The sequence below is a fragment of the Doryrhamphus excisus genome, linkage group LG12 (genome assembly GCF_037039965.1).
Source record: "Doryrhamphus excisus strain RoL-2023G ecotype Guam linkage group LG12, RoL_Dexc_Guam_v1.1, whole genome shotgun sequence".
Lineage (NCBI taxonomy): Eukaryota > Metazoa > Chordata > Actinopteri > Syngnathiformes > Syngnathidae > Doryrhamphus > Doryrhamphus excisus.
This window is the reverse complement of record NC_136368.1, coordinates 20243363-20263243: the sequence shown is the minus strand read 5'-3', so window position 1 is coordinate 20263243 and position 19881 is coordinate 20243363. Positions and strand designations below refer to the sequence as shown.

The window sequence follows — 19881 nt, the reverse complement described above, 5'->3', positions numbered from 1 at the left end:
GAGTGCTCTCGAATATAGACAAGCTTTGTTGCTTTCTCTCTGTGAAAAGCATGAAAAGAAACTGGAAAACCTCATAAACATAATTCATATGTTTCATAAGTTCGTTAAAATGAAAGTAACAAAAAGCTAAAAGTTCAAATAAATATTGTTGAAAACGCTAAGGTTAAAAAGTTTACAAAGTGAGACATCTTTTCTAGAAAGTATCTCTTAGGGCCACTAGAGAGTGAGGGCTCTTGCATATAGACAAGCTTTGTTGGTTGCTTTCTCTCAGTGAAAAGCAGGCTGGCCTCACGGCAGAAACGAAACGGGAAAACCTCATAAACATAATTCTATATTCATATTTCATTTTATCAATTCATATCCTAATATTATTTATTATTAATAATGTAATAATTATTATTATTTTTATTTTTTTTTTATTATTTTTACTATTTATGATTGTGAGGTCTGATTTTGTAAAAAAAATTAAAAAGTAAAGAAAAAAAATAAAATACAAATATTTTTTTTCATTATTATTATTAATAATAATTATAATAATTGTTATAATAATATTATAATAATTATTATTTATTAATAATAATATAATAATTATTAAATACTTATTTTATTTTATTTTTTTACTTTTTAAATATTTTTTTCAGATTAAAATGAACAAAGCATTATTAGAGCCCTGTAGACATGACAAAACACGACTATAGTCACATTTATACTCTTTTTATTTACAACATATTGCGCAACTGCAGCGTCTTGAGACACATGCTAACTCGCAAACTAGAGAGCTAGCGACCTAAACGGTAGCCTTCAAGTTATTTCCTTTCAACTTAAATAGCCCAAAACTTACCACTTCCACACGGATAGGGAGGATAACTATTAACAGTTATTTAACCTTTAACATGAACATGAATCAAACGTAATAATTTTTTCTGGGTACATGATACCATACAGCATCCATATCAAACTTGCGCGGGCCACACTAACAAAGCGGGGGTCTCAAACTAGTGTCTTGCGGATCACATTTGGCCCGCGGGCCGCATGTTTGAGACCCCTGAACTACAAGGTTCAAAGCGTGAGAAAAAAAAAGTAGCTTCCTAGTTAGCATAGGAACATTTGTCAAATTTGTTACGTCCTTTCCTAACAATAGCTCTCCTGCGGTGTTTTGTTAATATCAACTGTCTGTCTTCCCGTCATTCCGGCAGAGGAGTCACTCCGGGGACTACCCGTGAGTGACAGGAGACGATACATGAGAAAGTTGACGTCAGCCCCTTTTGAGGGCCGACTGGGACGTGGCAGACGATGTCACGTCACATCTACTTTGGCTCGGCGTCTGTCACGGCAGAGCGAGAAAGGAAGTGAAGCGGAGGTGCTTGTTGTGTTTGTTTCACCACTCCAGATCGTGTTTACGTTTGTTGGACATCCTCTCGTGTTGCCTCTTGGAATCTCCCGTGGGCGCAACACAGCAGCTTTGTGCAAGGTCAAAAGGACACACAGAAAGGATGAAAGGGAGCTGATAGCACATGAATGTACCTGAGTGTGTGAGCATATGAGCCTAGCCTTCACGCTCTCGCTCGCTCGCTCTCTCTCTCTCTCTTTCTCTCACACACACACACACACTTCCAAGTGCCGGCCATCCCTCCGGGTTGTAGGTGGAGCTGAAGCTTTCCTGGAATTGTCGGGCAACTTTTCCTGTTGTGCTGACTCCAGTCTCGCTCAATGAAGCTCTGCCTGACGCGGGATTAACAGGGAACATTTTTGCAGGATGATGCAGGTTGATTCCCGATGTCTACTCCGCTATTGGATATGAATCGGATATGAATTTCCCAATTCGGGTCAAAGGTCTTGTTCTCTGTGCAGAAATGTGTCAGCGGCGGGAGTGCAATGCGGTGCGAAGTCCATCGGTGGGTAATTGGAGTGTTTTTCCTCATTTACCTGAACTTCTTTGACATTTGCTGCGTTTTTGCTCAAAATGATGCAATTTCTTCTCCAAGTTATACTTTTATAGTTTTAGACTTTTTTTTCCCCGCTTTCCCCCTCCCTACCGCCTGGGTCTTTTATTCTGAAAAACGCCTTAAGGTTACATGAGCTTGCACGCAACCGCTATCCCGAAGTGACATCACCGTCACCAGAAACGACTCTGAAACTATGTGTGGTCTCTTTCCGTGTTTGTGCGACACCGCTATTCAAAGACGTGTGTGTTTGTTTGTGTATCTTCTACACACAAGCGGGAACATTTGACAAAACGTGCACCCCTACTGTGTTAACTGTGACATTATTATTCAGATAAATACACTTTTATTCAACCACATTGATATTTCTCAGGGCGGCACGGTGGACTAGTGGTTAGCGGGCAGACCTCACAGCTAGGAGACCAGGGTTCAATTCCATCCTCGGCTATCTCTGTGTACTCAGCTATTGCTCCGGGTACTCCGGTTTCCTCCCACATTCCAAAAACATGCTAGCTTAATTAGCGACTCCAAATTGTCCATAGGTATGAATGTGAGTGTGAATGGTTGTTTGTCTATATGTGCCCTGGGATTGGCTGGCCACCAGTCCAGGATGTACCCCGCCTCTCGCCCCGAAGACAGCTGGGATAGGCTCCAGCACCCTTTGCGACCTTCGTGAGGAAAAGCGGTAGAAAATGAATGAATGAATGAACATTATTAGAGACCTCTCGACATGAAATAACACCCCTATAGTCACTTTTACACACATTTATAGTAAACATAACAGAAAATAATACATATAAAGCATAAACAATTAATATATAATATTACATTTTTTGGAATGTTTATGTTCGGTTCCTCCCACATTCCAAAAACATGCTAGGTTAATTAGCGACTCCAAATTGTCCATAGGTATGAATGTGAGTGTGAATGGTTGTTTGTCTATATGTGCCCTGTGATTGGCTGGCCACCAGTCCAGGGTGTACCCCGCCTCTCGCCACAAGACAGCTGGGATAGGCTCCAGCACGCCCCTGCGACCCTTGTGAGGAAAAAGCGGTAGAAAATGAATGAATGATATTTTTCACAGGGCTACAACTAATTTTACGTGTATGTTAGCATGTCTTCCAAAGCACGCTAGGGTGAGCCACATTTCACCGCAAAAAGCAAGAACTAGATTAGATTAGATTAGATTAGATTAAACTTTATTGTTATTGCTCATGTCATGGTCCAGAGCAACAAAATCCAGTTAGTATTCAACCAGAAGTGCAAATTTATAAATACCTTATTAGTATTAGAGCCTATTAGAGCCTTCCCACCTTCAAAAAACAACAAAAAACTCACCTCTTTAAATCAAAATTTAAATTAAAACTTTTTATACCTGACTACTGTGCCCCGTTTATGTTTTAACTGTGTATAAACAAATGAATGTTGTATTTTAATGTATCTTTTACTTTGTTTACTTGCTTTTATTTAACTCCATTTTTTCTGTAAAGCATCTTTGAGTATTTTGAAAAGCGCTACACAAATAAAATTATTATATTATTATTATTAGTAAATAAATGAAGAAATAGAATAGATCTGTAAATGGACTATGACTAAAGGGATATAAATGACAATAGTTATATCCTTAAATATCCTCAATGTCTATAAACTTTCCACCATAACGAGCTTTTGCCTCCGTCACACATAATGAGCAGAGGAGGTAAAGGGTTCACACCCGCGGTTGGCGGCCTTGTGTGTCCACTCACAGCTGGGGTGTCTGACCCGACTCGGGAAACAAAAGCTTTAGTGTGTGTGATGGTGTGGATGGAGTCCCAGCTATCAGCAAGCGGGCCAATCCACTTCTGCTTGGCTGAGCTGTCAGTCTTCACTGGAACATATGGAGGCAAGAAGTGTGTGTGTGTGTGTGTGTGTGTGTGTGTGTGTGTGTGTGTGTGTGTGTGTTGGGGGGTGAAAGTACTTTCTGGGCCAAATTAAAAGGCGTCAAGGCAGATTATACAGATAGAAAGGGCAGCGGGGTGACGCTTCTTTTGAGTTCTAAACTTTATTAGGTATGCTTTCATCATCCAATGAGATGCAATACAAGATGCTGGCAGCCATGTTGGTTGTAGTCTTTTGTTTGGAAATGCCTATTGGTTTTAGCCATATTGGTTTCTCATTTGTAGATGTAGGAATCAGAAATATATTCATTCATTTTCTACCGCTTATCCAGGTGCTGGAGCCTATCCCAGCTGTCTTGGGGCGAGAGGCGGGGTACACCCTGGACTGGTGGCCAGCCAATCACAGGGCACATATAGACAAACAACCATTCACACTCACAATCATACCTATGGACAATTTGGAGTCGCTAATTAACCTAGCATTAAATCCTACCCCTCCATCTGGTACTTTTACAATCAGTAACTGTTACATTTGTTCACTTCCTGCTTTCCTAATAAGTTTTTTTTATTGTTTTATTCTTTTTTATATTATTTGTGTCACTTACCAAAGTACGAGGGGATATGAACTCTAAGCTCAAACAATATTATTTTTCCTCATAATGTTGTGACATTTTTTCTCGTAATATTTTGACTTTATACTTGTAAAATCACGGCCATTTCTGTTATAACTTTCTTCTTGTTGATTTTCTCGCAATGCTATATTTTTATGTTATTTTTCTGCAACCTAATTTTCCAAAAATGTTACATTTGTTCACTTCCTGCTTTCCTAATATAGTTTAAGTTTTTTATTGTTTTATTTTTTTAATATTATTTTTGTCATGTACCAAAGTACAAGGTGATATGAACTCTAAGCTCAAACAATATTATTTTTGTTCATAATGTTGTGACATTTTTTCTCGTAATATTTTGACTTTATACTTGTAAAATCACGGCCATTTCTGTTATAACTTTCTTCTTGTTGATTTTCTCGCAATGCTATATTTTTATGTTATTTTTCTGCAACCTAATTTTCCAAAAATGTTACATTTGTTCACTTTCTGCTTTCCTAATATAGTTTAAGTTTTTTTATTGTTTTATTTTTTAAATATTATTTTTGTCACGTACCAAAGTACGAGGTGATATGAACTCTAAGCTCAAACAATATTATTTTTGTTCATAATGTTGTGACATTTTTTCTCGTAATATTTTGACTTTATACTTGTAAAATCACGGCCATTTCTGTTGTAACTACAACTTTCTTCTTGTTGATTTTCTCGCAATGCTATATTTTTATGTTATTTTTCTGCAACCTAATTTTCCAAAAATGTTACATTTGTTCACTTCCTGCTTTCCTAATATAGTTTAAGTTTTTTTATTGTTTTATTTTTTTAATATTATTTTTGTCACGTACCAAAGTACGAGGTGATATGAACTCTAAGCTCAAACAATATTATTTTTGTTCATAATGTTGTGACATTTTTTCTCGTAATATTTTGACTTTATACTTGTAAAATCACGGCCATTTCTGTTGTAACTACAACATTTTTCTGCAACCTAATTTTCCAAAAATGTTCACTTTTGTTCACTTCCTGCTTTCCTAATATAGTTGAAGTTTTTTTTTATAGCTCCGATTGCAACAAACATATGGTATATCTTTTTATGAGCCGTCTTTGTCCCAAGTAAGGCCCCCGATGTCGGTCGTGTCCCCAAAGGTTAAAGGCTCCTTCATCCCATTTTCTAATTGTGTTTCCGTGTGCAGATAGCTGAGCAGCTTCCCTGGATTTCGCTGCCAACTCCGCTTAGTTTAGCCTGAAGATGGAAACACTGGAGTCCGAGCTGACATGCCCAATTTGTCTGGAGCTCTTTGAGGACCCGCTTCTCTTGCCTTGCGCTCACAGCCTTTGTTCCAACTGCGCCCACCGCATCCTGGTGTCGCACTGCACCCCCAGCGAGCCCATCCAGTCCATCCGCGCCTTCCAGTGCCCGACCTGTCGCTATGTCATCAACCTCAGCCAGAGAGGCCTAGAGGGACTCAAGCGCAACGTCACCCTGCAGAACATCATTGACCGCTACCAGAAGGCCTCCCTGAGCGGACCCAACTCGCCCAACCAGACCCGGCGGGAACGAGCCGCCCCCGACACCAGCGCCATGACGCAGCCCGGCGACAGGGTGCAGTGTCAGTTTTGCGAGCAGGAGCCGCCGCAGGACGCCGTGAAGACCTGCGTCACTTGCGAGGTGTCCTACTGCGACGAGTGCCTCAAAGCCACCCACCCCAACAAGAAGCCCTTCACGGGCCACCGCCTCATCGAGCCCCTGCTGGACTCCCACTTACGAGGGGTCATGTGTGTGGAGCACGAGGACGAGAAGGTCAACATGTACTGCGTGACGGACGAACAGTTGATCTGCGCCTTGTGCAAACTGGTGGGACGACACAGGGACCACCAGGTCGCCGCCCTGGGAGATCGCTACGACAAACTCAAGGTAAGACATCTTTCAATCTTCAAGAACAAGAAGACATATGAAAGAAATGTTTAGCCACTTTTTTCATTTAGCCTGAACACGGGATCATATCACACACTTAAATCAGCGCTGCAGTATCGGCCCACGCCATTGGTTGTTACATTTGCTATTTCATTTTACAATGCTACGACCACCAAATCCCTTATTGTGTTGATATTATGGTTTTTCATGGTAAAATATAATAATAATAATAATAATAATAATAATAATAATAATAATAATAATAATAATAATAATAATAATAATAATAATAATAATAATAATAATAATAGCAATAATAATAGTAATAATAACAATGATAATAATAATTATTATTAATATTATTAATAATAAATATTATATATTTTTTATGGTGTGTTAAAATGTGAGTTTATGAGTGTTAAAATGACAAAATGTAATGTTTTCAAAACAAAATAAAATATTGTGTGGTTGTCATTTAAAAAGGGCTTCTATGAGAACCATTTGCATAGTAATATTTTCATTTATTTATTTTCATATATTTTAATGTCATCTACACAAATATAATTTTTATAGATTATATAAATATATAAATAAATATATTAAATAAATAAATATATATTATATCATTTTAAAGTAAATTATGGAATGTTATGAGGGAAAAAATATGAATTATGGTGCTTTCAAGGAAATTTACAGCGTTTTTGTGGCAAATGTTGCATCTTCATATAGTGTTCTCAAAATAAAATATTGTTATATATTATATTGTTATAATATTGTTATATAACAATATTGTTCTATAATATGTTTATGGTAAAAAATGTTTTGTAATAGCAATTTCAAGGTACAGGACGGATTTTTTATTTGTTTTTAAGAACCATTTTCGTTGTAATATTTTCATTTATTTATTTTCATATATTTTCATTTCATCTACACAAATATAATTTTTTCATATATTTACAGAGTCAGTTATTGTGTTAACATGGCCCATATACTGTAGTAAGGTAAACAAGGTAAACAAAGTTATCATTCTAAAGTCAATTATGGGATGTTATGAGGGAAAAAATATGAATTATGGTGCTTTAACAATATGTGGTGCTGAATTTTTTGGACCATTATTTGCCGTTTTGCTACATCTCATTAAAACATGCATGTGGTCGTATAAGGTGACGGTCAGTGAATGCACCGTATGTTTATAGTGCCACTCCAGAGTGAGCACTGCTGTGCTCAAATTGTCCGACAATCAAAGTCGGCAATGGGAAACATTCCACATGTTGACACGAGATAAAATTCCAGGGCAGTCCAGCGACCTGTCAGCGCCCACATAGGAAGGAAGGGAGCGTGGCCACAGTGAAGGTGTGGGACCTGAAAAAGAACCCTTCTTTCCGCTCACCAGGATGAAATGATTTTAGGAAAGGAGAATGTCCATGTCAGGCGGCTGTTTAAACAAAAACGAGCGCTTGTATTAGCGGGAGGCAGCATAGGAAGAGGAAACGTGTCTGTCATGTTTTTATTTTTACTGCTTTTTAAAGTTTATTTTAGTTTATTTTATTTTTGTTTATTTTTGTTTATTTTTATTTTAGATTATTTTAATTTTAGTTTATTTTAGTTTTAGTTTATTTTAGTTTATTTTAGGGTTAGGTAAGTTTATTTTAATTTTAGTTTATTTTAATTTTATTTTAAATGTAGTTTGTTTTAGTTTTAGTTTATTTTAATTATAGTTTATTTTAGTTTATTTTAGTTTTATTTTAGTTTCATTTTAGGTTTAGGGTTAGAGTTAGGTTAGTTTATTTTAATTTTAGTTTATTTTAATTTTAGTTTATTTTAATTTTAGTTTATTTTAAATTTAGTTTTTTTTAGTTTTAGTTTATTTTAGTTTTAGTTTATTTTAGTTTATTTTAGTTTTATTTTAGTTTATTTTAGTTTTAGTTTATTTTAGTTTTATTTTAGTTTATTTTTGTTTCATTTTAGTTTATTTTAGTTCATTTGAGTTTATTTTTTAGTTTATTTTATTTAGGTCCAATCATCACCGTGATAGATATTGTTATTTTCCGCATTCATATATTCACATTCACCTTTTTACCTGCAGCTCAACATTTCTTCTGCCTCTTGGTTGTTATGAATAAATCATATGTGTTGAGTCGGGTAATATATTGTGGGCTATTTTGGTTGACACTCACCTGCAGCCATCTTATGAAGTCAAAGAGTGGATGTGGGCTTTGCTTCTAGTCATTATTCACTTCATTCTCTTCAACGTTAGCTGCCTCTGAGCAATCTAATGTGAAGAAATACGCATTTTGCTTTTTATGATGATAATAAAGCTCATTTATGATTAATGCTGTCACATTGGCGATGCAGTCATCCACTAAGTAGTCATGGCACTTTCAAAAATGGTCACTATTATGCCGGTTTTGTTGAATTTATTTACATTGCATTCGTATACAGCCATGCAACGGTTATTATTGTTATGTATTGTTGTTATTGTATTGATTTCATATAACTCCTCCTAATCTAGTTTTAGCACTGTCTACTAAAAAAATCCCGTGCTTTGTTTTCAAGCAGCACCTTTTTCCTGCTTGAGTCTTACTGTACAGTACATCGCTCCATTTAATTTTATGTAATGACACATAATAAATCTTTAATTTGGCAGCAATAATGTTTCATAATGGAGGAGTCATTATGGCACCCAATTACAGCGAGAGATTAAGTTGGAGACATAAGCCTTTGATCGGAGTTGCTGATTAACACGGCCAGGTTTTGGTTAGACAGATGCTGGGCTAAGCTTCACGGCCTCAGCAGGCGGCACGATGGGATCTTTGGCACGCAGGGGTGGGGGGGGGGGGGACGAGTGGAGGCCGCCGACCGTCCAGCAGCCAAATGTACTCATTCCTGCCCACCGACACTCCCGCTCACTTAACAACGCTCCAACGTTTATTTGATTCAGAGCTTGGTGGGGGCCAGTGTGGAATTAAATATTCTTTTTCATCTTTTTTTTTGGGGGGGGGGATTTTTGTGTTGTTTTTCAGCACGCTCTGGAAACCAACCTCAGCAATCTCATCAAGAGGACCAGCGAGTTGGAATCTCTCATGGGAAAACTCATCCAAACGTGCCAACACGTGGAGGTGAAGCTCTTTATCATCTCCACATTGACTTTGCTGTCATGATCAGCACTGTGGAGGTGGACTAACGACGCACTCAACTACATCTAATCTAGCATCTATAGGGGGGTGGGGGGGGGTCAGTTACTCAACCCATTCATTTCTTGGTAATGGTAATGGTAATGGTTTTATTTCATTTGAACATGCATCAGATTACAATTGAATGCATCCCATAATCAGTTCCCAGTTCCACATGTCCAAAAGGAGTAGGAAGAAGCAAAGTTTATTCAATCCTACCCCTCCATCTGGTACTTTTACAACCAGTAACTGTTACATTTGTTCACTTCCTGCTTTCCTAAAATAGTTTAAGTATTTTAATTTAATTTAATTTAATTTAATTTAATTTAATTTAATTTAATTTAATTTATTTTATTTTATTTTATTTTATTTTATTTTATTTTATTTTATTTTATTTTATTTTATTTTATTTTATTTTATTTTATTTTATTTTTATATATATATTATTATATATAATATATTATATATATATTATATAATATTATATATTATATTTATGTTTTAAGTTAATTCGTTGGTCAGTTTGTTACTTAGTCTGTGAGTAAGTCTGTCTGTGATTCAATCAGTCGATTGGTTAGTCGGTCAGCTAGCTGGCGAGTTAGCTTGCCAGTCAGTCGGCTTGCTAGCTGCTAACCTGCTTAGTCATTAGGTTAGTTGTTTGTCATTCAGTTTGTTAGTTGAATCGTTTGTCTGTTTGCTACTCGGTCAGTTTGATGGTTCGCTGGTCGGTTAATTGGCTGGTTAATGAGTTATTTAGTTCAGTCAGTCAGTCAGTGAGTTTGCGGGTTAATTAGTTGACCAGTCAGTCAGTTCGATAAACAGTTATTTATTTTCAGTTTCAGTTTTTTCTTGTGTTAATCAGTTAGTCGTTCAATTAGATCAATAGTCAATACGTTATTTAGTTAATTTGTTTGCCATTTAATCTATTGATTCATATTCATTCATTCATGAATAGTCAGTTAGTCCTGATGACATTTTTGCGCTTCTTTAGACAGCAAACTGAATCACCAGTCCAAATATTTCACTCCATTTGGACTCCAATTACTCCCAGACGCCATTAATCAACAATCCATTCGACTCCACAGTTGAGAGAATTCTTAACTCGGCTCCAAAGCAATGTTCTTTAAGCGAAACCCGATCAAGATAAACTCTCTTGTGTTTGCTTGAGCCTTCCCTGCGGAATGAGCTGAAATTGAATTGCATGATTTGCAGTCCAAGCTAGTCAAGCCTCCTGTGTGGGATTTGTATAGGCTAAACTCCGTTTGACTCGACTACACTCCATTACTGTTGATTATCTCCACTCGTCTCGCCATGTCTAGATAAACGCATCCAGGCAGGAAAACAAGCTGCTGGAAGAGTGTGACGTCCTGATCAATATCATACAGCAGAGACGGCAAATCATCGGTACCAAGATAAAGGAGGGAAAGGTATAGTTTGTCATCTTTTATTATCAAGATAACCTTGCAGCCCCCCCCCCCCCCCCCCCCTCGGAACTCAGCATCAGATTGTTCCTGTGACAATGTCCTTTTTTATATTAATTTAGTTAAGACTTCCATCCGTTCCCTTTTATCCATCCAGACTATTCGCCTGAGGAAGTTAGCGCAACAAATCGGCAGCTGCAAGCAGTGCATCGAGAGGTCGTCCTCGCTCATCACTCAGGCTGACCACGCCCTCAAAGAGGCGGATCATACTCGCTTCCTTCAGTCGGCCAAAAGCGTCTGTGAACGGTGAGAAGACGCCCACACCACCTTTAAGAAAGTTTAGTGATTGAAGTGATTAAAATGTCTAAATATGTATGCACCTTTGTTTACTAACTGCAGCGTCTCCATGGCAACAGCGTCCTCTCAGATCTTGCTACCGGAAATTAACCTGAATGACACTTTTGATACATTTGCTCTGGACTTCACACGGGAGAAGAAAATGTTAGAGAGTTTAGATTATCTCACAGGTGAGTCTTTTTTTTTTAAATTCTTCACTTAATCAAGCTTTAAATTAGCAGTTGCAACAGGTACCAAAAATATTTTACCCATCTTCAATTTTCATGAATTGATGGCATAACTGCGGTGATTATAGTTCATTTATTCATTCATTTTCTACCGCTTACCCTCATGAGAGTCGCAAAGGGTGCTGGAGCCTATCCCAGCTGTCTTCGGGTGACAGGCGGGGTACACCCTGGACTGGTGGCCAGCCAATCACAGGGCACATATAGACAAACAACCATTCACACTCACATTCATACCTATGGGCAATTTGGAGTGGCTAATTAACCTAGCATGTTTTTTTGGAATGTGGGAGGAAACCGGAGTACCCGGAGAAAACCCACGCATGCACGGGGAGAACATGCAAACTCCACACAGAGATGGCCCGAGGGTGGGATTGAACTCGGGTCTCCTAGCTGTGAGGCCTTTTCGAAAACCACTTTGTTCGCCGTGAAGCCCAAAATGTAAGGTTAAGATAGCAATAATAGTAAAATAGCATTGCTAGCATTGTTAGCATTGTTAGCATTGTTAGCATTGTTAGCATTGTTAGCATTGTTAGCATTGTTACGGTTGGAACAATGTCCAAAAATGTGGGAGGAAACCGGAGTACCCAGAGAAAACCCACGCATGCACGGGGAGAACATGCAAACTCCACACAGAGATGGCCCGAGGGTGGGATTGAACTCGGGTCTCCTAGCTGTGAGGCCTGTTTGAAAACCAGTCTGTTCGCCGTGCAGCCCAAAATGTAAGGTTAAGATAGCAATAATAGCGTTGTTAGCATTGTTAGCGTTGTTAGCGTTGTTAGCATTGTTAGCATTGTTAGCATTGTTAGCATTGTTATGGTTGGAACAATGTCCAAAAATGTGGGAGGAAACCGGAGTACCCGGAGAAAACCCACGCATGCACGGGGAGAACATGCAAACATCCACAGGGTGGAATTGAACTCGGGTCTCCTAGCTGTGTGGCCTGCATGCTAACCACTCATCCACCGTGCAGCCCCTGTGATTATAGTAGAGGTGCTTATTTACCTACGTTCGAGGCATTAATTGGAAGCAGGCAATAATTTCAGAAAGAGTTATTTCCAAAATGTGGAAATCATTAATAATGATTTGGACTGCATGAGAAAGTTGAGGGGGCCGCACGGTGGATAGGGGGTTAACATGTTGGCCACAGAGTCTGGAGATCGGGTTGGAATCTCCACCTGTGTGGAGTTTGCATGTTCTCACCGTGTGTGCATGGGTTTGCTCCGGCTACTTCGTCTCATATGTGCTCAGCGATTGGGTCCAGGGTCCAGGGTCCAGGGTGTACCCCGCCTCTCGCCCGAAGTCAGCTGGGATAGGCTCCAGCATGCTCCCATGGCCCTAGTAAGGATAAGCGGTATAGAAAATGTATGGATGGATAATGTAGTTTCTGTCGTCGTTTTGTAGTTTCAGGTTGTTCAGGTTCCTCCCAAACTCCCAAACCTTTAGTAAAGGTTGAAAAATGGGTCATAAATATAAAATGAATGTTCATGGTTTGTGTTTATTTATTTCGTTTATGGGATTGCATCTGCATCGGAATTACACGTGGTGGATGTTAAAAAAAAACAAACACCACAAAAGACGTGATGCTAATAAGCACCATAATCCCTGTGACTAATTGTTTGACAGCTCATCTTTGATGCTAATCTCTGAATATTTGTTTTGTTTTGTTCTCTCTTTCCCGGCTACAGCTCCAAATCCACCGGTAATCCGGGAGGAATTATGCACGGCTTCATACGACACCATCACAGTTCACTGGACGTCAGATGATGAGTTCTCCGTCGTGTCCTATGAACTTCAGTACGCCATCTTCACCAGTCACTGCAACGTTGTCAGTAAGTCTGTTCTTGTTATTCCTGTTGCTATGACAGAATATTATTTTGATTCATATTTCTCTGTTGGGGAGCGTACACAGAAAATACACCTATGAGACACAGTGGAAGCATTCTGCATAAACCAGGAAGTAACCTGATAACTAACACACAGACAGATAAACAACCAAAATATCTCACTTCACATGTTTTGCACTTTTGGAAAAGTCAAACCGGAATACCCGGAGAAAACCCACGGGGAGAACATGCAAACTCCACACAGAGATGCCCAAGCGGAGAATCAAACCCACGTCTTCACGATCTCCTGACTGTGTGTCCTACACGCTAACCACACATTTTTTACAGTGGACAACACTCATTAAAATACCCGGGGTAATCATTCATTCATTCATTCATGTTCTGCCGCTTTTTCCTCACGAGGGTCGCTGGGGTGCTGGAGCCTATCCCAGCTGTCTTTGGGGGCGAGAGGCGGGGTACACCCTGGACTGGTGGCCAGCCAATCACAGGGCACATATAGACAAACAACCATTCACACTCACATTCATACCTATGGACAATTTGGAGTGGCTATATAATATGGCTTTGGAACCATGGGTTAAATAATAGCTTTATAATTATAATTATTATATATTATATATAATAATTATTATAATGATATAATAATTATAAATAATAATATATAATAATATATTTTTTATATATTATATATATAATATAATTATAATAATTTTATATTATATAAAATAATTATTATAATTATATAATAATTATAAATAATAATACATTTAAATTTAAATTAATACATTTTAATAAATTAAATTTAAAGTTTAAATTTAGTTTAAATTTAAATTTCTTACCGCTTATCCTCACAAGGGTCGCAGGGGTGCTGGAGCCTATCCCAGCTGTCTAGGGGCGAGAGGCGGGGTACACCCTGGACTGGTTGCCAGCCAATCACAGGGCACATATAGACAAACAACCATTCACACTCACATTCATACCTATGGACAATTTGGAGTGGCTAATTAACCTAGCATGTTTTTGGAATGTGGGAGGAAACCGGAGTACCCGGAGAAAACCCACACATGCACGGGGAGAACATGCAAACTCCACACAGAGATGGCCGAGGGTGGAATTGAACCCTGGTCTCCTAGCTGTAAGGTCTAGACCGCCGTGCCGCCTACCTGGGGAAATAAAACACAAAAAAAGCAAAAACAATTACGCTGCCTTAGCCAGGTGCCAAATATGATTCTTTGCGATCTAAACAGCCACTAACAAGACAACTATCTCACCTTTGCAAGATGTACTGCCTTTTTCTTGTCAGAGTGCACGCCGCCGCTTGCGGAAACTGACTCTGACCACAAACATCTTTTCACTCAGTGAATTATCTCTCTGTGGTTCTCCCACCCGTGTCTTTCTTTATGAGCACAATTCCGAAAGTCGGTTTGGCTTGGCTTCTGTCTGTGTTGCGTCCGTGTTCTCAGGACCCCCTGCTGAAGGTTTGATCAATAAATCTTCTCTTATTTCTTTGATTCCTGCATTTGGCTCCACCGGCCTTCGCTAAAAGAAGCAGTGGGAGACCAATGGAGTATTTATTTTGGAAAATGTGACAGGAATCTTAAGTCGGAGCTGGACATGTATATTACGGTCGGTGATGTGTGTTTCTGCCCTGCAGGTTTGTGTAACTCGGCTGACAGCTGGATGATTGTGCCTAACATCAAACAAAACCACTACACAGTCCACGGCCTCCAGTGCGGCACCAAGTACGTCTTCATCGTTAAAGCCATCAACCAGGCTGGAACCCGTAGCAGCGAACCAGGGAAACTCAAGACCAACAGTACGTCCAGTACACCAGTAGACACAATCGCAGTATTTCTCATCAAGCTAATTACTGCTTTGGTTTAAGGTCAACCATTCAAACTGGATCCAAGGTCGGCTCACCGGAAGTTAAGGGTGTCCCATGATAACCTGACGGTGGAGAGGGACGAGACGTCGTCCAAAAAGAGCCACAGTCAAGACCGATTTAGCAGCCACAGCAGCTACGGCGTCATGGGGAACGTTTATATTGACAGCGGACGCCATTACTGGGAGGCTCTGATAGGAGGAAGCACATGGTGATTCACTCTATTTTCCCTCTTTCCTTTTTCTGAACAAAGCTCTCCAGTGCTCATTTCACTAAAGCCACGACTATAGCCCCATCAAGGGGGGGTTACATAAACTCCTCAGCCAACCAGATGTCATGTCTGGTATGAAAGATTGCTGGTGTCTGTGAGCGACAGGAAGAAAGGCTCTGACTTGCTTGGAGAAAAGTCGAAATGTGTCACCTGTTTATTTGCATGTATAAATCTCTAGACCGTGAATATTAGACCCTGTCTGAAAAAGACAGGGTCAATACGGTAAATACAGGAGAACTTGACTTCAATGCAGCATTCAAGGTCGTATAATTCAAGAAACAATACAAGCAGTTGATGTTTGCTAAATACAAGGATGAAGAGTCTTGAACCTCGTACTTTGGTACAGGACAAAAAATTTTAACAATTAAAAAAAAAAAAATTAAACTATATTAGGAAAGCAGGAAGTGAACAAATTACAGTTACTGAATGTAACTGAAATATTGAACAAAGCAAAATTTGTTCTCAATCAGAAATCACTCCACACTCTTTATTGCTCTCTGGTTCTACCATATCTTACTTGTTGTGTGGAAATATGGGCTAATAACTATAAAAGCAATCTTCACTCGCTAAATGTACTGCAAAAAAAGGCCAGTAAGGATAATTCATAATGCCGCCTACAGAGAACATACTAACTCCTTATTTCTAAAATCACAAATACTTCAACTTGCTGATATAGTTCATCTTCAAACAGCTAAAATAATGCATAAGGCTAAAAATAAGCAATAAGCTAAAAATGTCATCCAACAGAGGAGAAATATGATCGCAGGGAAGAAGTACATTTGAAACACTTCTATGCTCGGACTACGTTATGCTAGCCATAGCATTTCAGTATGTGGAATCAAATTTAATTTAATTTAATTTAATTTAATTTAATTTAATTTAATTTAATTTAATTTAATTTAATTTAATTTAATTTAATTTAATTTAATTTAATTTAATTTAATTTAATTTAATTTAATTTAATTTAATTTAATTTAATTTAATTTAATTTAATTTAATTTAATTTAATTTAATTTAAGAAAGCAGGAAGTGAACAAATGTAACAGTTACTGATTATAAAAGTACCAGATGGAGGGGTAGGCTTTAATAAGCTTTGCTTCTTCCTACTCCTTTTGGACATGTGGAACTGTGAACTGATTATGTGATGCATTCAATTGTAATCTGATGCATGTTCAAATGAAATAAAACCATAACCATAACCAGTATGGAAAATTGAATAAAGTGGATGGCAATTAGCTTACACGCCATACAGTTAATAAAACATTAACAACATTGTCTTTTCTCCCTTGTGTGTTGGAGGTTTGCCGTGGGTATCGCCTACAAATCGGCACCAAAACACGAATGGGTGGGCAGAAACTCCGCCTCCTGGGTACTGTCCCGCTGTAACAACTCATGGGTGGCTCGTCACAACAACAAGGAGACGCCCATCGAACCCTCACCGCACCTGCGGCGTCTCGGCGTGCTGTTGGACTACGACTCCGGCTTCCTGTCTTTCTACGACGCCGTGGGCTCTCAGCACTTGTACACGTTCGACATCGCCTTCGCGCAGCCCGTCTGCCCCGTGTTCAACGTGTGGAACCGATGCGTAACCATCCTCACTGGACTTCCCATCCCGGATCACCTGGAGGGGACAGAGTCCAGCAACTGACAGGACCGACTTGGATGTTTTTCGGCACAGTATATGACTGAATTGAACTTACAATTAGCATTTCCTTATAGCATTTTACTTTGCACATGTGCTGTATGTACATGATACTGCTGGGTCATTTACTGTTACTGTTACTGTCAAGTTGCAGCGATGCAGCTTACATTTTGAATTCCTACAAATATTTGAAATAGACTGCATTGTACATTTCATTTCTTCATTTCTATCCATGCAATGTAAAAAAAAGATTTTTGTGTCACTGTTCTGTTTCTGGAGGGCTTTGTGATAAATGTATATTTTTAATATGTCTTTGCAAACTTTTTAGCACTTTGAGAAGACACAATGAGTGTCACAATAAAATGCATTCTGAAGCCACTTGAACAAGATAATGCATTTTTCATTCATGGAATGGAATGGAAAGGAATGGAATGGCCTTTATCGATGATTTATAAGATGTACAACGAGATTGGAGAGCTTCTCATTTCAGTGCAGTAGTCAAGTTTAAAAAAAAGTATATAAAAGTAGAGTAAAAAAGACAATTTAACAAGATGTATACAAGATATCCAAAATATACACATAGTATTGCACAGGAGCATATGCAGGAGCAGACATATTGCAGATATATTAATTTTAGTGCAATGATAAATGGGTCATAGTGCAAATAATGAGCGGAGTATACTGGTGAGTAAAGTCACATATGATTGTATTGTATTGGGTTGTTAAATCAATACATAAATATGATTGAGGTAGTAACATTCACGTGTTTAAGCAGAAAGTATTCTACGAAAGATTTGTTGATGTCTTGCATGGCATCGCATTTGATGATAGCTTGACTTTTCGAGGCAACTCATTCCCAAAATCAAATAGTACCACTTTTGGGAAGGTCAAATGTTGATAGGTTCCATGATGCAGTATTCTACAAATGCGGCCTCATGAATGTGAACAGGTCTACACACCCGTTTACATGAATGAAGTCACAAGCTTGACTTAACGTTTGTCACATCACAGGAAAAAAAAACAGCACTATGTGTATATGTGTGTGTGTGTGTGTGTGTGTGTCTTTGTTGCAGGACACGTGAGCCAACATGTTACTTGTGATGTGATGTGCTCTGACAAGCCCTTTTTGTGCTGGTGTAACGTGCCTTGAACTCTGCACAGCATCTCCTTTCAAAATCAAGCAGACAAGAGAAAAGCACTAAATAAATTGAACTCCACGTGACCTCCTCCCTCAGGAGACCCCGCGCAAATACGGGACTACCGTCGCTTCGTATGCTTTAAGATGTATCAACAAATACTGCAGGCCGTTCGATAAATTAGAAACTCAAGTTGGAGGTATTTTTGTGACAAGTAGGACATAAAAATTGTCAGGGGCACCCAAGAAAAATGCAAAATTTTTCTTGTGCCTTTTTTCTATTTTTCAAAATATTAAGAAGAAATATTATTATTTTTCAAAAAAAAGCTTTATGACTATGTGCACAGCACAGATAATGGAGAAAATGTTTTCTTCCACTCGTATAATAATAATAATAACACGTTGTGAAATTGTGAAAGTGCCTGCTTTGCACGTAAAACACAATAAAATAGATTGCAGACAATAACAAACCTTCCAAATCTTCCATAAACAGCCTCAAGGCTCCTCTTATTAATTTTGTATTACTCTGATGGTTTAATTTATTGGCACACAATAAATTGCTGTGTTTCTTGTACCTTAATGCTTTAATATTGTTTGTGCCCCAAGCTTTCTCGGGGCTAAAGCGAAAAACCAGTGCAAGAAATTGGATAAAAGATAAAAGAAAACTAATAATAAGGGCAAAATATTTAATTGGGTATATTTCAATTTCAATTTCTTGTTGTTTCTGTGCATAATTCATTATGAACACGCCAACTTGTTCTTGCAGGATGTATGTTTTTATATTTGACTCGTGTCTCATCCGCCACAATGTTTGTGAGGCACGACCAACTCCCATATTTCAAATTATTGACCTTCTGCTAAAGAATTTAGATCCGGATTTCCACTTGAGATGTAATTTACAACCAAATATGTAGTAATACTACACCATTCTTTATTTTTAAATGGAATAAATGCCTCATACAGTAGGCTACAATACAGTATTTAATACATTATCTATATCAGTGGTGTCCAAACATTTTCCACTTAGGGTTATACTACATCTTTGACCTTTTACTACTTAATTACACGCAAAAAACAATGAAATGTTGGTAAAAATATGCTTTACAGCTATCAACATACAAAAACAGCCTGTATGTGTTCTAAGTTAGAAAGCAAACTCTTTATAAATGTTCTGATATGTTCAAGTTTGTGTTTAGAATATGCATAGATTAATTTTTAAAAAAAGAGCTGTGGGCCCCACATGGTCCTTCTGTTGGACTTTGGGCATATTAGGCTATATACACTTACTAACCACAACATTATGTACAGCACTTATTTTAAAAATGCATTTAATTTAATGTGTTTAATATTAATAAATATGTTTATTGTGGTTGTGGCTTGCAGTAGTGTACAGTAAACTGCAAGTGTACTGCATCATACTGGCATTATCAGAATCAGAAACACACAATGCTGAGTGAAGCACTTTTTATGTTTTGCTAAATAATTTCTGTGAAATACTGTGAAAAATAACACAATATATTATTTGTATTATATATTTAATTGTTTATTATAGTGTATATATTTATATAATCCATGTGTGACATATTTAT

General features: G+C 38.1%; 1 protein-coding gene across 4 annotated transcripts in view; it reads left to right on the top strand.

Annotated features, from left to right (window-relative positions):
• The window catches only part of mid1 (midline 1), a 42166-nt gene extending 24617 nt beyond the window's left edge, over positions 1-17549 (top strand). For 3 of the 4 annotated variants that reach the window (XM_058082270.2, XM_078795468.1, XM_058082269.2), the window contains exons 2-10: positions 5619-6340; positions 9364-9459; positions 10833-10940; positions 11092-11240; positions 11334-11461; positions 13204-13347; positions 15017-15178; positions 15248-15455; positions 16815-17549. In XM_058082270.2, the coding sequence (XP_057938253.2) occupies positions 5675-6340; positions 9364-9459; positions 10833-10940; positions 11092-11240; positions 11334-11461; positions 13204-13347; positions 15017-15178; positions 15248-15455; positions 16815-17163 (2010 nt within the window). In that variant the 5' untranslated portion in view covers positions 5619-5674 and the 3' untranslated portion in view covers positions 17164-17549. Of the gene's footprint in view, positions 1-1602; positions 1896-5618; positions 6341-9363; positions 9460-10832; positions 10941-11091; positions 11241-11333; positions 11462-13203; positions 13348-15016; positions 15179-15247; positions 15456-16814 lie in introns of those variants that run through there. The other variant, XM_058082268.2, reaches the window with a different exon arrangement.
• The last annotated feature ends 2332 nt before the right edge of the window (positions 17550-19881 follow it).